At 47.6% G+C, this 19,055-nt stretch overlaps 1 protein-coding gene across 6 annotated transcripts in view; it reads right to left on the bottom strand.

Annotated features, from left to right (window-relative positions):
* LOC139267142 (V-type proton ATPase subunit C 1-B-like) overlaps positions 1 to 19,055 on the bottom strand; it is a 131,424-nt gene that overhangs the window by 87,140 nt on the left and 25,229 nt on the right. For all 6 annotated transcript variants that reach the window (XM_070884989.1, XM_070884988.1, XM_070884991.1 and 3 more), the window contains 2 exons: positions 17,669 to 17,754; positions 1,254 to 1,348 (listed from right to left, as the gene is read on the bottom strand). In XM_070884989.1, the coding sequence (XP_070741090.1) occupies positions 1,254 to 1,348; positions 17,669 to 17,754 (181 nt within the window). The remainder of the gene's footprint in view (positions 1 to 1,253; positions 1,349 to 17,668; positions 17,755 to 19,055) is intronic.

Raw genomic sequence — 19,055 nt, 5'->3', positions numbered from 1 at the left:
GTGAGGCACAAGCATGGTTTGCAGCCTTTTATACTGGGCCCTGCCACCTGGGCAGGAAACCTCGGTCTCCACCAGTTGCACCCTCTAGTGGTGCCAGCAGGTATATACACAGTGTAAACCTTATTGATGGTACATCAAGTAAACAAGTCTCCATCTTATGCAACCACACAGTGACTACACAGAAAGTACATCCATAGTCTGCATATACAACACACTCGATCCAGTCACGCATGCCTATTTGATCCAGTCACGCATGTACACTTGATCTAGTCACGCATGTATACTCGATCCGGTCACACATCCTCACTCGATCCAGTCTCGCATGCGCAGTACCCAATGGTGCGGTGGCTGTGGCCTGCACCGCCATGCTTTCCTCAGCTTCGTGTGAAAGTCGGGGATTGAAGGGGTGGGAGGGGGAAGAAAGGGGATTGAAGGGCAGGAGGGAGGAAAGTGGCTTGAAGTGCAGAGAAGGGGGAGGAGAGGGGATTAAAGTGGGGAGAGGGGATTAAAATGGGGAGAGGGGATCATTGGGCGGAAGAGAGAGGGGATCGAATTGGGGAGAGAAACTCGGAGAGAGAGGAGCTTGGAGAGAGGAGAGAAGGTCAGGAACTTCATGGGGGGGGGGGGAGAGCACAGTAAAACAGTGGGGGGAAGTATGTAATTCACGTCTAAAGGAGGAGACGTTGAGAGCAAGACGTGATCCAGATGGGAAGATAGTTCACGTTCTCCCACCCCCTTTACACGCACTCCCTCTCATAAGAGACCTGAATAACAGGGTTGATGGCTGAAATGCGACAAAAGGATGGAGATGGAAGGCAGTGGGACAAGGCAAATAGAGGCAGAGGTACAAATGACAGAGAAGTTTGCAGAGGCATGGAAGATCACAAAAAAACTTACTGAAGATTTAAAAAATGCAGGAGCTTACCAAGGAATGGCGCTGGTTATGGAGGAGGTGGGGAGATAGGGAAGACACCATGGTGCCACCCAATGGCCAGAGTCTTCAACTACATCATGATAGCAAATGTTGCCATATGCATTTTCAATTACAAATGTTTACATATTGGTGGTAAAATTTAACTTTGACGGGAGCACAAAACAGGTGGTAGCAAATCAGCCACCCATTATGCACCTCGCCTGATTTTCCTTTCCATTGAAGTCAATGGAGAGGAAATTCTGGCAGGGTGTATACAGACTTATTTTACTAATTTTTTACTGACAAATGTTTCTGAATATGAATCAATATCAAATCTCACCTTGGCAATAACTTCTGTTATATTTTGTAATGACTGTTTTATAGGATATTTAGCCATGTCCCACTGAAAATGTGTCACGTATCTATGAAGGTCAACTAAAAATAAAGAAAACAAGATGGAATTAGTGGTGTGACTGATGTTCCTTTGTCCATACATAACAAAGCACACACCACCACAGTGCTACAAACAAATACAGTACTGACCAAAAAAACATGAAAATATTTTATGTTCATGCATTAAATAATAAATTACAAGGCTGAATGGGATTACATTGGCTCCCGGTTAAGTAATGCCTCGATTTTAAAATTCTCAGCCTTGTTTTCAAATTGTTCCATGGTCTCGCCCCTCCATAGCTCAGTAATTTCCAGCCCCAGAATCTGCACTCCGCCAATTCTGGTCTCTTGAGCATCCCTGATTTTAATCGCTTTGCCATTGATGGCCATGCCTTCAGCTGCCAAGGCCCTAAGCTCTGGAATTCCCTCCCTAAACCTCTTCACCTTTCTACCTCTCTTTCCTCCTTTAAGACGCTCCTTAAAACCTGCCTCTTTGACTAAGCTTTTGGTCGTCTGCCCTAATATCTCCTTATGTGGCTCGGTGTCAAATTTTGTTTGATAACGCTCCTGTGAAGCCCCTTAGGATATTTTACTATGTTAAAGGCGTGATTTAAATACATGGCTGGCCATAACTTCCTCTGTCTTATTTCACTTATTGCAGCAAACAGGAGCTAAATGAATATATGGTGCAGCTTCTGTTTACCTTTATAAATGTTACAAATGCAAAAGAAAGTACCATTTGATGGGTTTTCAGAAGCTAGCAATAATGAGCACAACTTTTGACTCTGCTTTCTACCACTGTAAATTGTAGCCATAGTGAAAGTGAAGTCGGAAAACAGTGCCTTCTGCCTGACCAAAGTCCTCCTGCTCCTCCCCATGTTCCAACTGATTTACAAGCATTACTTTGAATCAGAACTATTCACTCAAAATCCAACCAGACCTGACTAATATGGATTCTAACTAAAACATCAAGGGATGGGGAAAGTGAGAGGCGATGATTACCAAAAACATCATGATCATTTTTATGTCACTTTATCGCAACACAATTATTTCATTTGTATTTTTATCATTGATAATGGATATGGAGAAGACTCTCAAAAATACTCTTAATTACTATAAAATTGTTGGATTAGAAACCTTGGGGAAAATAACTACAAAACAATGAACTTTTAGGAAAAATTTCAAAGAATTTGTTTTTGAAATGTCAGCCCCTGGATCGATCCTTGCCTGTCACAACAATATTGACCAGTTGAGCTACATGTCTGACACATTGCTATGTAGCACAATGATGACAGACAAATTCATGTTCAGTTTTTTTGTTAAAATTTGTACTTCTACTTAGCAGCATTAAGATAAACACACACAACCCTAAAAACCCACCAGCTAAAAGAGCACTGTGTATCTTCACAATTCTATCAATCCACTCAACTTAATGGAACTGATGTACATTCATATAAATGCTAGCTTGGTTGCCTAATCTATTTTGTAAAGATTCCTGATAAGAATAAATTTTCATAATCAATTTTGTTTTGCTTCAAAGATTGAAGTTTTCTTGATCATATGGTCAACGTGACCAAGCTATGTGGTTCTTACTTAGCTAATCCATCGTAACCTGATCACTGTATCCATGTGTCCAGATAATCACTCTGAAAAAAAATTCTAATTCAAATGCACATGCTCAAGCAAACAGGTGATTCAAAGTTGGATGACCTTTAGTGACCTCCCACCAAGCTTTACACCAGTGGCAGTAAATAGCAACATAAAAAAACAGCATTGCTTCAGGTCCACAAATGTTCATATTTTTTGAGTATTCATTATATAGTTTTATGTCTTGCTCCAGATTACTGAAATAGATGTATAGTTGAAGGCCAAAATCATTCAAGAAATAAATAAATTTAAGATTTTTACTTGTATATATTTTAGCTATAATACTGTAGGAAGAATTGAAGTACACAATACGAGGGAACAGGCAAGGACAGGAGGAGGGTAAGCATCCCTCCATGTACTGGAAGACAATGCCAGGGATATTGTGGGCATGAGGCGCATCAGATGCATAGAGTCTGGAGGACACATCCCGCAGGGTTTTTGACCATCTTAACTTTCTCACTGAAATTTCACCCTCATACATGATGTATGACAAAATGCTGCTATTTGAGCAGCCAATAATCATCTGTCTCTACTTACCCTTGACACTAAATGTTGGCCTTTGACCCTCTCTTCCTTTTCAGGTCTAGCAGCTGAAAAGAGCCCAATGGGAGCAGAGAAAGAGGAGGACAGTCCTCTAGAATATGAAGCATCACTCGACCCTACCTAACAAGCACCAGCTCTGATATTGGCACCTTACGTACTTTAAAGGGTCAGCTGGAGGGGTCTACACTGGGAGATTCACCCTACACAAGTGCACAGGAGTAAGACCAGGAGGATAGGACAGCTCATGAAGAAGCCAGAGGGAGAGCTCACAGCCTAGCCCTGCTCAGAGGACACAGACCAAGACTCTGAGGGCCCAGGCTACAGAAGACGACTGACTGATGGCTGTACACCAGTACCTTCTAAATGCACAGACCTTTCTGTCAGCGGGCTTGTGCCTAATGTAAGATAACATGGAGGATTCCACCTGCAACTTGTGTGGGTTCTTTGCACATGGCATCAAGACCATGCCGTCAACCATGGAGCGAGTGATCAGCTCAATGAAAACTGCAGTGGGGCCAACAGGAGCCTCTGTGGCAGCTCTGACAGCTTCAATGACAGCTCAGACTTGAGGGCATGCATGTGGTGGGTGAAAGGATCTTGTTAAATGGGAGGAAGGGAGGAGAGGGAAGGGGAGGGGAGGGATTATGCAAGTGAACCTCTGCTTGATGAGTTGCTGCCACAGAGCTCTGGCAGCTAATGAGATTGGTGGCCTTTGTTCTTCATCAGAATTCTCACCTTCCTCCTCACACAGTTCTTCCTTTCCAGGTGTCGGTAAGGGTTGGCCCCTTTGCGGGGCAAATATGGAAGCTACAGCAGACAGTGAATCTAGAGACGCAGTTGGGGCTCTATCAAAGATACCTCCAGACCTGTCCAGGCAGCCTCAAAAAGCCGATGTTTTGTTCTAACAGAGTTGTAGAGGAGGCATGGGTCTGACTGTAGCATTGCTTAGAGTCTGTGCCTGGGTTCCTGACAAAAGTCATGAGCCAAGCAGTCAAGGGATACCCCTTGTCGCCAAGTAACCAGCCCCAATGGTCTAGGAGAAAGAGAGGACGTGTTTTGAGGTCTAGCGCAGGATAAAGGCATCATGACCACTGCCAGGAAACCAGGCACAGACCTGCATAACGCACATGAGCTGAACATTCAAGGAATGGAATCCTGCCCATTGCCTGGATCTTCACGTGGAACTCGCAAGTCAACCTGTTAGCTTGGCGAAGCCTGCAGGTCTTCCCTCTTGTTTCGCCGCCTCCATTGGGGAATGAAATTAATTGGTTCCTGTTGGAGTACAGTGCTGTACTCACAGCCACGATGCAGCAGTGAACTGCAAACTGTGTGATGTCACTTATATCACCAGTTACAGCCTGGAATGTCATGTGGCTCAAAAATTAAGGGCCAGTGCCACCTTGACAGCCACAGGCAGAAACATAGAAACATAGAAAACAGGTGTAGGAGTAGGCCATTTGGCCCTTTGAGTCTGCACCACCATTCAATAAGATCATGGCTGATCGTTCACCTCAGTACCCCTTTCCTGCTTTCTCTCCAATCCCCTTGATCCCTTTAGCTGTAAGGGCCGTATCTAACTCCCTCTTGAATATATCCAACGAACTGGCATCAACAACTCTCTGCGGTAGGGAATTCCGCAGGTTAACAATTCTCTGAGTGAAGAAGTTTCTCCTCATCTCAATCCTAAGTGGCTTATCCCTTATCCTTCTGGACTTCCCCAACATCGGGAACATTCTTCCTGCATCTAACCTGTCCAGTCCCGTCATAATTTTATATGTTTCTTTGAGATCCCTTCTCATTCTTCTAACCTCCAGTGAATAAAGGCCCAGTCGATCCAGTCTCTCTTCATATGTCAGTCCAGCCATCCCGGGAATCAGTCTGGTGAACCTTTGCTGCACTTCCTCAATAGCAAGAACGTCCTTCCTCGGATTAGGAGACCAAAACTGAACACAATATTCCAGGTGAGGCCTCACCAAGGCTCTGTACAACTGCAGTAAGACCGCCCTGTTCCTATACTCAAAACCCCTAGCTATGAAGGCCAACATACCATTTGCCTTCTTCACCGCCTGCTGTACCTGCATGCCAACTTTCAATGACTGATGTACCATGACACCCAGGTCTCATTGCACCTCCCCTTTTCCTAATCTGCCGCCATTCAGATAATATTCTGCCTTCGTGTTTTTGCCCCCAAAGTGGATAACCTCACATTTATCCACATTATACTGCATCTGCCATGCATTTGCCCACTCACCGAACCTGGCCAAGTCACCCTGCAGCCTTTTCGCGTCCTCCTCACAGCTCACACCGCCACCCAGTTTAGTGTCATCTGCAAACTTGGAGATATTACACTCAATTCCTTCATCCAAATCATTAATGTATATTGTAAATAGCTGGAGTCCCAGCACTGAGCCCTGCGGCACCCCACTAGTCACTGCCTGCCATTCTGAAAAGGACCCGTTTATCTCGACTCTCTGCTTCCTGTCGGCCAACCAGTTCTCTATCCATGTCAGTACATTACACCCAATACAATGTGCTTTAATTTTGCACATCAATCTCTTACATGGGACCTTGTCAAAAGCCTTTTGAAAGGCCAAATACACTACATCCACTGGTTCTCCCTTGTCCACTCTACTAGTTACATCCTCAAAAAATTCCAGAAGATTTGTCAAGCATGATTTCCTTTTCATAAATCCATGTTGACTTGGACAGATCCTGTCACTGCTTTCCAAATGCGCTGTTATTTCAACTTTAATAATTGGTTCCAACATTTTCCCCACTACTGATGTCAGGCTAACCGATCGATAATTACCCATTTTCTCTCTCCCTCCTTTTTAAAAAAGTGGTGTTACATTAGCTACCCTCCAGTCCATAGGAACTGATCCAGAGTCGATAGACTATTGGAAAATGATCACCAATGCATCCACTATTTCTAGGGCCACTTCCTTAAGTACTCTGGGATGCAGACTATCAGGTCTCGGGGATTTATCGGCCTTCAATCCCATCAATTTCCCTAACACAATTTCCCGCCTAATAAGGATATCCTTCAGTTCCTCCTTCTCACTAGACCCTCAGTCTCCTAGTACTTCCGGAAGGTTATTTGTGTCTTCCTTCGTGAAGACAGAACCAAAGTATTTGTTCAACTGGTCTGCCATTTTTTTGTTCCCCATTATAAATTCACCTGAATCTGACCTGAAACTGACTGCAGAGATGTGCATTCCTGAGTGCAGATTTGCAGTTGGTTCCACAACGGGTGACACAGCTCAGTGACAGCTTCACTCATGATGCAGAGTCACCTCACGCACTGATTCTCAGTCAGATTCAGGGAGGAAATCCGGTCCCTCAATGGACATGTGGTATATGACCTCCTGCACTTTCCTCTCCTTTGCCCACTTCTAAGAGCATCTCCTGGTCTGTGCACTCTTCCCTTCTAGTGTCGCTGCTCATCATCCTCCAGCCGCAATGGTAGATCCAACAGAATACCCATTATAAAGATAATAGTGCTGAAAGACACCTGCACCTCCAAAATGTTCATCAGACTAATTAATCAAAAACATTGCTACTGCCGCCAAAACAGCCAACAAAAGGCTCACAAGCAACCTAGATGCCTATGATTTGGAAATCAGTGCAGAAAATAATATTTCAAAAGATAAGCCACTAATTCTGAATTAAATTTGGGATGCTTATTCTGAATTCAAATGGCTGTAATATATTAGTGCAAAGTGCTGGAAAGGTCTGAAAGAAAGTGTAAAGGGTTGAAAGCAAACTTTTGCGAAGAACATTGTGTGGCAACGAGTGACTGAAGAAGAAGTAGACAATTTCTTTGATAAAGAAGATGAAGCTCCATCATTAGCAATTTTGTGGTCATTTATTGACAATGAATGATAGACATCTACCTAAACAAGCTCCTGACTGACAAAACCACAAAGGAAGTTATCTTGAATATCTGAAGCAGAACAATTTTGTGAGATATGAACGATTAGAATCTCAACACAGTCAAAGTCCCAAGAAGAGGTCACGATAGATAAGAATAGCAGCATCACATTACTGTCCTATGCGCCATCTGAAGTCTGGGATGAATTAAATACATTTAGTTAAGAAAGTAATGCATTGTATCCCATGCCAGGTAAGTCACGCAGGAAGAGGATCCGTGCCAACTGTGGCCGGAGGAGACTGGGGACAAAGCCCAGGGCAGAGGAGGGACTCCCAGGCTTGAAGTTTCCTTGTTCCTGGGCTGAAACAACAGTAGCAGCCAGTAACCCAATAAAAAGAAGTGTGCCAGCAGCTACAGCGGGTGCAAGAGGGGTCTGGGTTATGGCCTGGACCTCATTGGCAAACTTGCAGCACATTTTTGAGAGGTGCCCCGGAATGTTCAAGATGCGCCCTTAGTAGCGTGGGCATCCACCACCAACTTGTAATCACCCCTGACCCTGGATACTTTGGCAAGGTCAGGAGCAGAGGTCACCATCCATACATTTTGACCAGGGTTTTAGCCCCTTAATGTTTTTCAGTGTCAGCTTTCTCCCCGCCTGAGCAAGTTTGCCTTAGAATCTGACACTCACTTCCTTTTCAGAAGGTGGACTGAATAATTGCACAAATTCGTAAAAGTTTCATGCTTTTCAGGCAGAGTGATAGTATATAGTTTAGAAATTCTGATTCTACCCTAGCTTTTAGAAATAGAGTAATTAAGAAAGTGAAGAATTATTAAATGAAGCACGACAAAAATAACAATCCTCGCTCTACCATAAAGTACTTCCTTGTCATTATTGTTTCTGATCAATCACTGGGAAAAGTTAGAAAGTTCAAATGTTGATTTTCAGTTGTTTCAGTAGTTATGATAAGAATGTTGAAACAATGTGGAGTGCATTGAAAGTAACAACAGTAATGTTTGCTTTCGACTAATTACAGAACATTCAGCAGAGGTCACTAATGGTTATCAAACTATTAAATGACCTTTCAAAATACACTACAACAAATATCAGGTGGGTACTGTGACTGTCTCAACTTTTTTGTCTTCAATCCTATAAGAGAGAAACCAACGCAATAGTGTTAATAATGGTGTCTTAGATTCAGCTGCCATGAAAAAAGCACTTGGTGGCTTAATACTGTACTAACTATTTGCGATATATATATATCTATATGTACCTAACTAGAAAACTGTCCACATTTTCTCTGTCTAAAAAGAGTCTGGGAGAAATTCCCTGGAGTTCTCCTGCTCTCCTGCTGTAACTTCAGTTGAAATCAGTGAAAACCCCAGAGAAATGTTGCAGAATCATAGGGGCCGAAATTGGTCAACTTACTGCCCACTGCTGTCGACTGCTGCCCACTGCCACCAACATTCCTCTGCAACATCCGCCCAGTGCCACTTTCGACGTGGCCTGGAGCAGGCGGGAGGGAGGAGCCGCCAGGAGCCGCCCGCTGACATCAGCGGACGGCCGAGTGGCGCAACTGACCTCCCGCCTGCCGAGCTCCCAGATTCCTGTGGGCGGGACTCAGCGGCAGAACAGGGGTGGACCGCTGTCTGGAGGCTGGTCTGTCCCCAACGGTAAGTATGAAGATTCTAAAAAAAAAGTTAGTGAACATTTTATATATATTTTTTCCACAGCGGCTTACCTAGATGGGGTCCCCTGAAGGTCTTCCAATAGTTTTTTTATTTATTCCTGATGGCTTTTTATTCGTGGGTCCGACTCCATCCTCGGCAGCACTTGGGCAGCAACGCCTCTGCTACCGAGAATGAGACCTCCCGCCCGCTGCTGCCCAGACTGGCAGCGTACAGCGTACATTTGTCACCCGCTGACCTTCGAGAGACCTCGGCGATGAATATCCCGCCCAAAGTACCGTCCGGTACCTCGCCGACCATCGGTGGCACTTTGGGCAGCACTTGGGCGGGTGGAGGCCTTGACCAAATTCAGCCCCATAGAATCATAGAAATGTGTGTAAATAACCATTTTTAGCCTTTTATGCATTACTCTGTAGGTTCTGACAATCTTGCGCCTGAAGTAACAGCGGGAGATCAGAATAACCCACACAAAAATTCCAGAGGTCAATGTTCTGTGTTGCTGAATAAAAGGAGTTGTGACGGAAAATGTTAGTTGTTGCTTCTCTGATGGCTTCTCCAGTGTATGGCTGAGACCAGGAATAATTTCAGGTTTGATCTCCGTCTGCACCCATTTTACAGAAGTGTGACCCCATCATATTGGATTGGGCTGCTCCGTAGATGTCCAGGGTTTGCACCAGAAATATTATGCAGCCTCATTATAGTAAAATAAAGTTCTTACGCTTGCTCTCGCATCCTTTTAGGAAATTGGTCTGCCCCAGCGTCTGACTTCCCATGTGATTAACTTGCTCATTAAATCATGGCGCTAACACTTAGCAAGGACCTTGCAGGAACACTAAAGGGCTCATCCACTCCATACAGGTTAGTTGGTAGTTTGTTCTCAGGCTGCTAGTTTACTTGTTGGCCATCTGTTTGGGCTATTTTCAAGTGATTCTGACTTCTGGGAACAACTTTGTGCTGCTGCTAGATTGTTTGACCCGCTTTGGAAAGAGTTTATTGTAGTCATGAGAAGTCTGGTAGGTCTGCCTTTAAGGCTGGAGGAGGAGGGAGAGTAGTGAAGAAGACAGAAGAGAGCAGGAGCACCCACGAAAAGGAGGAGGAGGGCAGTGTGCAGTTCATACCCACATCAGGTCTTCAGAGGGCACTTCTTATACCTCAACTTCACTGAGAAGCAATGTATCAAGTGCTGTCAACGAGCTATGTCACCTGCTGAAACCACAACCGGAACCCTAAACCAGGGCATGAACAGCACTGTCTGTGGCTGTCAAGGTCATTGTAGATCTCAACTTTTACATCAAGCTGTGCACTGCTGTATCAGGGAGATCACCGAGGCTCTCTACACCAGGAAGAGCACATACATCACATTTCCCATGGACTAAGCAAAGCAGGATTAGGGAACAGTAGGTTTCTCACATTGCAGGCTTCACCAGGTGGAAGGTGCCATAGACTGCACCCACTTTACCCTTGCATGCACCCCATCACCAGCCTGGCATCTTTCTCAATAGAAACGGATACCACTCCCTGAATGCTCAGCTTATTTACGACCACAAGCAGCGTGTAATGCAGGTCTGCATCTAGTTTCCAGGCAGCAATCATGTTTTACTCATCCAGTGTCATTCCTCTGGGCTACCTTTCTTTCAATGAAGTCGTTAGGTCACAGGCTGGCTGCTCAGCAAGGGATGTCCCCTCCAGACATGGCTCATAACTCCTGTCAGGAACCTGGGCACAGATGCACAGTATACCTACAATGAAAGTCACGCCGCCACCAGATATGTAGAAACTCTGGGCCCAAGTTTCCACATGATTTGCGCCTGATTTTTAGGAGCAACTGGTGGAGAACGGACTATCTTAGAAATCGCAATTCTCCACATTTTTTTTTCTGCAGTTCTAGTCAGGTAGAACAGTTCTACTTTGGAACAGAATTTTTTTCTTCAAAAGGGGGCGTGTCCGGCCACTGACGCCCGATTTGAAAGTTTCCACAGTGAAAACGTACTCCAAACTAAAGTAGAATGGAGCAAGTGAAGATTTTTGTAGAACTGAAAAAACCTGTTCGACACATTAAAAAATCAGGCGCAGGTTACAAATTAGGCGTCCAGAACGAGGTGGAGGGGGAGGGGGGGAAGGGAAGTCATTAAATTCTATAATAAATCCTTATTTATACTTATACAAATATTATACAAATAAATCCAACCTGAATAAACATTTATAAGCAAAGAAAAGACTAAATAAACCATCTTCCTACCTGTGTGAAAGTGCTTCAGGCAGGCCTTTCGGGACCGACGGCTGAACGGGCCGGCCCGAGACTTCGGGCAGGGCCCGTCCCCAGCACCAGATTTACAGGTAGGTGGCATTGGGTTGGGTCGGGTCGGGGAGGGGAGGTTCGGTTCGGGTCGGGGGGGAGAGAGAGGGAGAGGGGGGGGGGAGAGAGAGGGAGGGGGGGAGAGAGAGAGGGAGGGGGGCGGAGAGAGGGAGAGGGGAGGGAGAGAGAGGGAGAGGGGGGGAGAGAGAGGGGGGAGAGAGGGAGAGAGGGAGGGAGGGGGGGGGCGGAGGGAGAGAGAGAGAGGGGGGGCGGAGGGAGAGAGAGAGAGAGAGAGAGAGAGGGAGGGGGGAGAGAGGGAGAGACGGGGGGAGGTCAGGTCGGATCCAGTCCGGGAGCGGGAGTCGGGTCGGGTCCAGTGCGGGGGGGGAGCGCGGGTCGGGTTGGGTCCAGGCGGGGAGCGGGAACAGGAGTGCGGGTCGGGTCGGGTCCAGTCGGGGGGGGGGGGCGCGGGTGTCGGGTCTGGTCTGGAGGCAGGGGGGGAGGGGAGCGGGTGTCGGGTCTGGTCCGGAGGCGGCGGGGTAGGGGGGGGGGAGCGAGTGTCTGGTCTGGTCTGGTCCGGAGGCAGAGGGGGGGGGGGAAGTGGGTGTCGGGTCTGGTCTGGTCCGGAGGCAGGGGGGGGGGAGCGGGTGTCGGGTCTGGTCTGGAGGCAGGGGGGAGGGGAGCGGGTGTCGGGTCTGGTCCGGAGGCGGCGGGGTAGGGGGGGGGGAGCGAGTGTCTGGTCTGGTCTGGTCCGGAGGCAGAGGGGGGGGGGGGAAGTGGGTGTCGGGTCTGGTCTGGTCCGGAGGCAGGGGGGGGGGGAGCGGGTGTCGGGTCTGGTCTGGTCCGGAGGCAGGGGGGGGGGGGAGCGGGTGTCGGGTCTGGTCCGGAGGCAGGGGGGGGGGGGAGCGGGTGTCGGGTCTGGTCCGGAGGCAGGGGGGGGGGGGAGCGGGTGTCGGGTCTGGTCCGGAGGCGGGGGGGGGGGGGAGCGGGTGTCGGGTCTGGTCCGGAGGCGGCGGGGTGGGGGGGGGGGGGGGAGGGGGGGCAGCGAGTGTCGGGTCTGGTCCGGAGGCAGGGGGGGGGGGGAGCGGGTGTCGGGTCTGGTCCGGAGGCAGGGTGGGGGGGAGCGAGTGTCGGGTCTGGTCCGGAGGCAGGGTGGGGGGGAGCGAGTGTCGGGTCTGGTCCGGAGGCAGTGGGGGGGGGGAGCGGGTGTCGGGTCTGGTCCGGAGGCAGGGGGGGGCGGGGAGCGAGTGTCGGGTCTGGTCGGGGGCGGGGGGGGAGCAGGAGCTGGCCGTGGGAGGAGCCTTATTTACGCAGCCCCCGTGAGGCCATTCAGCCAGGGCTAGGGGCTGCGTGCTTCGGGCCCCTCCCACACAGTTCGGCGCCTGGAGCTACTGCACTTGCGTGCCCACTGTAGCGCGCATGTGCAGAGGTCCCGGCACTGTTTTCAGCGCAGGGACTTGGCTCCGCCCCCCACAGCTCGTGCTGGCTGCGTCGAGGGCCAGAGGACCTGCAGGTAGGTGGAGAATACCGAGGATTTTTTTAGGCGCACTTTGTGGCGCGAAAAACGGGCGTCCAGGTCGGGACTGTGCCGTTCTAGGCGCGTGTGGAAACTTGGGCCCATAGAAACATAGAAATCTGCAGCGCAGAAGTAGGCCATTCCGGCCCATCGTGTCCGCACCAGCCAACAAAGAGCCACACGGCCCTCGGTCAGCAGCCCTGGAGGTTACGTATAAACCTATGAACAATGGCGGAAAGGTAAAGAGCACCCAGCCTAACACCAGTCCACCCCGCACAACTGCTGCATCCCCTGCACCACAACTTTCTACACTCCACCCCATGTGATCTCCTGCGAGAGGCGGAAAAACAGATAAAAAACCCAGGCCAATTGGAGAAAAAAATCTCGGAAAATTCCTCTCCAACCCATCCAGGCAATCGAAACTAGTCCAGGAGATTACCCTGGCTGTATTTGATTCCTTGCAGTACTTACCATCGTATCTGCGCCAGCCAACAAGAGGTCGTCCAGTCTAATCCCACTTACCAGCTCTAGGTCTGTAACCCTGCAGGTTACAGCACTTCAAGTGCCCATCCAAGCACCTTGTAAATGTGATGAGGGTTTCTGCATCCACCACCCTTCCAGGCAGTGAGTTCCAGACTCCCACAACCCTCTTCGTGAAGAAGCCTTCTCTCAAATCCCCTCTAAACCTTCCAGCCACCTTAAAACTATGCCCCCTCGTAATTGACCCCTCCACCAAGGGAAATAGGCCCTTGCTATCCACTATATATAGGCCCCTCAAAATTTTATCCAGGTCTCCTCTCAGCCTCCTCTGTTCCAATGAGAACAAACCCAGCCTATCCAATCTGTCCTCCTAGCTAAGATTCTCCATTCCAGGCAGCAACCTAGTAAATTTCCTCTGCACCCTCTCTAATGCAATCATGTCCTTCCTATAATACGGTGACCAGAACTGCACGCAGTACTCCAGTTGTGGCCTAACCAGAGTATAATACAATTTAAGCATAACTTCCCTGCTCTTGTATTCTATGGCTCGGCCAATAAAGGCAAGCATTCCGTATGCCTTCTTAATCCCCTTATCCACCTGGCCTGCTACTTTCAGGGATCTGTGGACAAGCACTCCACATTGAGCAGACCATTCGGGAAGATTTCTGCGGTAGACCGTGCTTCCAGATTTGTGGTTGTCTGCTGCAAGCTGCATAACTTCGCTATAGTGAAGGACCAACCCTTGACATCACCTAGGCAGCAAGAAGCGGAGAAGGAGGAAGAGCTGGACCAGCATCAACCCTAGTGCTGCTAGCTGCCAGAGCTCTTTGAGAATAACATATAAAAGAGCGCTTCATCTGAACCATCCCTCCCCTCCCTCACTCAACCAGGAAACACCAGGACTGGTTTGATGAGAATGATCAGGAGATTCAAGAACTAATAGACTGCAAGCGCAGGGCATTTCTGAGTCTTAAACAGCAACCCAACTCGGGAACAACAAAGCAGCATTACAGACGGCTAAAGGCTGAGGTCCAACAAAAAACCCGGGACCTAAAGAACAGGTGGTGACTGGAGAAAGCACAGGAGATATAGCAGCTGACCGACAGCCATGATACGCAAGGATTCTTCACCGCAGTCAAGGCCACATACGGACCAAACTGCCAAGGCCCCACCCCACTCCTGGCCAAGAGTAGGGAAACATTTATCAAGGACACCGAGGCAGTCAGGGCTCGCTGGAAGGAATACTTCGAAGATCTCCTCAACTGAGACTCTGCCTTTGACTCAAGTGTTGTCGACTCCATTCCGCAGCATGCTACCTGCCACCACCTCAGTGAGACCCCAACACTGCATGAGGTAGAAAAGGCCTTAAGACAGCTAAAAAACAAGGCTACGGGAGCGGATGGAATCCCTGCTGAGGCACTGAAGTATGGCGGAGAGGCACTACTGGCGCGAATACACGACCTCATCTCTCTCATCTGGAGGGATGAGAGCATGCCAGGAGATCTCAGAGATGCAGTGATCGTGACCATCTTTAAAAAAGGGGACAAGTCCAACTGCGGCAACTACAGAGGAATCTACCTGCTATCAAGCACTGGGAAAGTCATCACTAGAGTCCTCCTCAACCGTCTTCTCTCCATGGCCAAGGAGCTCCTCCTGGAGTCATAATGCGGATTTCATCCCCTCCGGGGCACAGCAGACATGATTTTTGCAGCGCGGCAGCTGCAGGAAAAATGCAGGGAACAGTGACAGCCCTTATACATGGCCTTCTTCGACCTTACAAAGGCCTTTGACACTGTCAACCGCGAGGGTCTATGGAGCGTCCTCCTCTGTTTCGGATGCCCCCAAAAGTACATCACCATCCTCTGCCTGCTCCACGATGACATGTAAGCCGTGATCCTTAAAAACTGATCCATCACAGACCCAATTCATGTCCGGATCAGGGTCAAACAGGGCTGCGTCATCGCCCCAACCCTCTTCTCAATCTTCCTCGCTGCCATGCTCCACCTCACAGTTGATAAGCTCCCCACTGGAGTGGAACTAAACTACGGAACCAGTGGGAAGCTGTTCAATTTTCGCCATCCCCAGGCCAGGTCCAAGACCACTCCAAGCCCTGTTGTCGAACTACAGTACACGGACGACGCCTGCATCTGTGCACACACAGAGGCTGAACTCCAGGATATAGTCGACATATTTACTGAGGCGTATGAAAGCATGGGCCTTACGCTAAACATTAGTAAGACAAAGGTCCTCCACCAGCCTGTCCTCGTCCCACACAAACAGGCACACAGCAAATAAGCAGTGCGGGCATTATTGGCTGCATGCTTGGCACATGGCAATGAGGTCCCAGTATGGATTTCACATGGTCCCAGCACGCACGTGAACAGGTGTGGCACACCCGTGTGCCTGTTTTCAGATGCAAATTATATTGGCTACATAAAGGGAGCAAAACTTAGAGCACCACTACAGATATTCAGGCACAAATACAATAGATGACAGAGTGCACATATAGTTGCACATCTATAGTGATGCTCCAAATGTTTAAAGAATCTGAAGCACCAAATAATCTGGCCAGTAGAATTGTGACAAAATTATTCAATGTGCCCAATTTTCAATTGGTAAGTTAAGTATAACAAAGCATATTCTGCAACCATTAGGTTATGAAGTAGGCCCTCTTCCCTACATTTCTTGTCTGTCACCAAGTAAAATTCCAGTCCAGTTCATTGGATATATTCACAAGGGAATCAGATGTGGCCCTTACGGCTAAAGGGATCACGGGGTATGGAGAGAAGGCAGGAGTGGGGTACTGAAGTTGCATGATCAGCCATGAGCATATTGAATGGTAGTGTAGGCTCGAAGGGCCGAATGGGCTGCTCCTGCACCTATTTCCTATATTTCTATGTTTCTAAGTAATAGTTAGTAGCCATCTGTACTATACTGGGAATAGGCATAGTAAGATTGCAGATTCATCATTTCAAGCAGCACAATATTCCTAATTCACTGGTATGAACATTATTTTTTTAATAATTACCAGCTGATTAAACCTGATTACTCTCTGGTCAATGAAGTGGAAATTAGGAGCTACTCTTAATGCTGGTGTGCTCAAGTTCACAATGAAGAAAACAGAAACCACATCATCAATGTAACAACTGTTTAGCCATTAAGATGGTTTTCTAGTAGTTTACAGTTTCCAAGAGTCCCATCCTCAGTGTGCAGTTTTAAAGAATGTTCCATTATTGCCAATCACATACATCACATATGTAGAAAGGTATCTTTGAACAGGCCAGACTATTCTCAGTTGTTTGAAAATTAATGTTCAACTTCACCTAATCAGGCTGCTAATGTTCAATCACAGATCAAGTATTAATTTTAGACCACATTTACAAGTCAGGAGTGATCCTTCAGTGTAAGTGTCAGATCTGAACAAGTATCACAGGGCCTAAACCACACTGAGCATCACATCAAGGCGGCAGTGATGACGACAGCACGAAGCAGACACGTTCCATCAAGCTGACACGTCACAATGTCCCTCCCCTTCACTTAAAGGGGAGGGACGCTGCGAAGCCTAGTGAGGCCTCCACGGAGCCCATTGGGCCAGCATGGAGGGGTTCAACCTTACATCCGTCTGTTGGCGGCCCAGCCGAACCAGCGGCCGACATTGTTGGGCCAACGCAGCGGCCAATAATTAAAACAAGATGGCAGCCGCAGCGGTGTGCCCTTCCCTTTAAGGGCGGCCGCTGCACCCAGCCATAGGCAGCTTCCTGCCTTCCCGCCTCGTGAGGCTGTCGGAGGCACCGGTGGCGGCCGTGCCCCACGGGGCTGTAAAGAGGTCGCCACCGGGCGATAAGGGGTCCACACGCGGCCAACAAGGGGTTGGAGCGGCAGGTGGAAACACGGGCCGCGGCGGAAACCCGCTGAGCATGTGTCGCATCCTCCGCCTGCCCCGGTCAGTAAGGCTTTACCGCCCCATTACTGCCTCATAGAGGCGCTAACGGGCCTTTTTCTGAGGGGCAATTTCACCCCCAAGACGTTTTGTGTATGGGTATTATTTTTGGCAGAGACTTCATAAAATGAAAATGTGTACTGATTGAAAGAAAAAAAGTATAGTGATTGGAAAAATATACATCAGACATAAGAGTTAGGGCTTAAAGGCATTTAAATACAAGAGTACAATACATGACAAATATACTCACCATCTTTATTGCAGGGAATTAAAGTTTTAAAGTTTTAAATAATGTACCTCACACATCTTTCAAAGCTGCAGCATCCTGTTGAGTAAATTTCACTTTTAATCGGTGTCTACTACAGTATATTTTTTGAACCCACCTCCATTAGCTAATAGGTTTTCTTGAGCTTTTTCCTTGGAATCCTCCATAATATCAGCTGTGTACTGTGCCAGCTTCTTTACGATGCTTAGATCAAACACATATAAACAGAACCAACTCTTTAAATAACCGGCTGAAAACATGGCAAGAAATCATTTGACATAAACATGAACAAATATTTTGTATCGGTCGTCACGGTAGAAAACACTAAAAACATCCCAATAATGGATAATCAAGGGGCTATAAGGAGGGAGGAGCTTAAAACAATCACTATCACTAAAGAAGAAGTACTCGGCAAAATAATGGGACTAAAGGTGGACAAGTCCCCTGGACCTGATGGCCTGCATCCTAGTGTCTTAAAAGAAGTGGCTGCAGAGATAGTGGATGCATTGGTTGTAATCTACCAAAATTTCCTGGATCCTGGGGAGGTCCCAGCGGATTGGAAAACTGCAAATGTAACGCCCCTATTTTAAAAAGGAGACAGACAGAAAGCAGGAAACTATAGATCAGTTACCTAACATCTGTCGTTGGGAAAATGCTGGAGTCCATTATTAAGGAAGCAGTAGCAGAACATTTGGAAAAGCATAATTCAGTCAAGCAGGGTCAGCATGGTGTTATGAAAGGGAAATAATGTTTGACAAATTTGCTGGAGTTCTTTGAGGATGTAACGAGCAGGATGGATAAAGGGGAACCAGTGGATGTGGTGTATTTGGATTTCCAGAAGGCATTTGACAAGGTGCCACATAAAAGGTTACTGCACAAGGTAAAAGTTCACGGGGTTGGGGGTAATATATTAGCATGGATAGAGAATTGGCTAACATACAGAAAACAGAAAGTCAGGATAAATGGGTCATTTTCCGGTTGGCAAACAGCAACTACTGGGGTGCCACGGGGATCGGCGCTGGGGTCTCAACTATTTACAGTCTATATTAATGAAAAGGATAAAGGGACCGAGTGTAATGTAGCCAAGTTTGCTGATGATACAAAGATGGGTGGGAAAGCAAGTTGTGAGGAGGACACAAAAAATCTGCAAAGGGATATAGACAGACTAAGTGAGTGAGCAAACATTTGGCAGATGGAGTATAATGTGGGAAAGTGTGAAGTTATCTATTTTGGCAGGAAAAATAAAACAGCAAATTATTATTTAAATGGAGAAAAATTACAAAATGCTGCAGTACAGAGGGACCTGGGGGTCCTTGTGCATGAAACACAAAAAGTTAGCATGCAGGTACAGCAAGTAATCAGGAAGGCAAATGGAATGTTGGCCTTTATTGCAGTATAAAAGCAGAGAAGTTCTGCTACAACTATACAGGATATTGGTGAGGCTACACCTAGAATACTGCGTACAGTTTTGGTCTCCTTATTTAAGGAGAGATATATTTGCATTG

This window comes from Pristiophorus japonicus, chromosome 7 (assembly GCF_044704955.1).
Source record: "Pristiophorus japonicus isolate sPriJap1 chromosome 7, sPriJap1.hap1, whole genome shotgun sequence".
NCBI classification, from domain to species: domain Eukaryota; kingdom Metazoa; phylum Chordata; class Chondrichthyes; family Pristiophoridae; genus Pristiophorus; species Pristiophorus japonicus.
The sequence above is the reverse complement of the archived record's forward strand: the minus strand, read 5'-3'. Positions and strand labels throughout refer to the sequence as shown.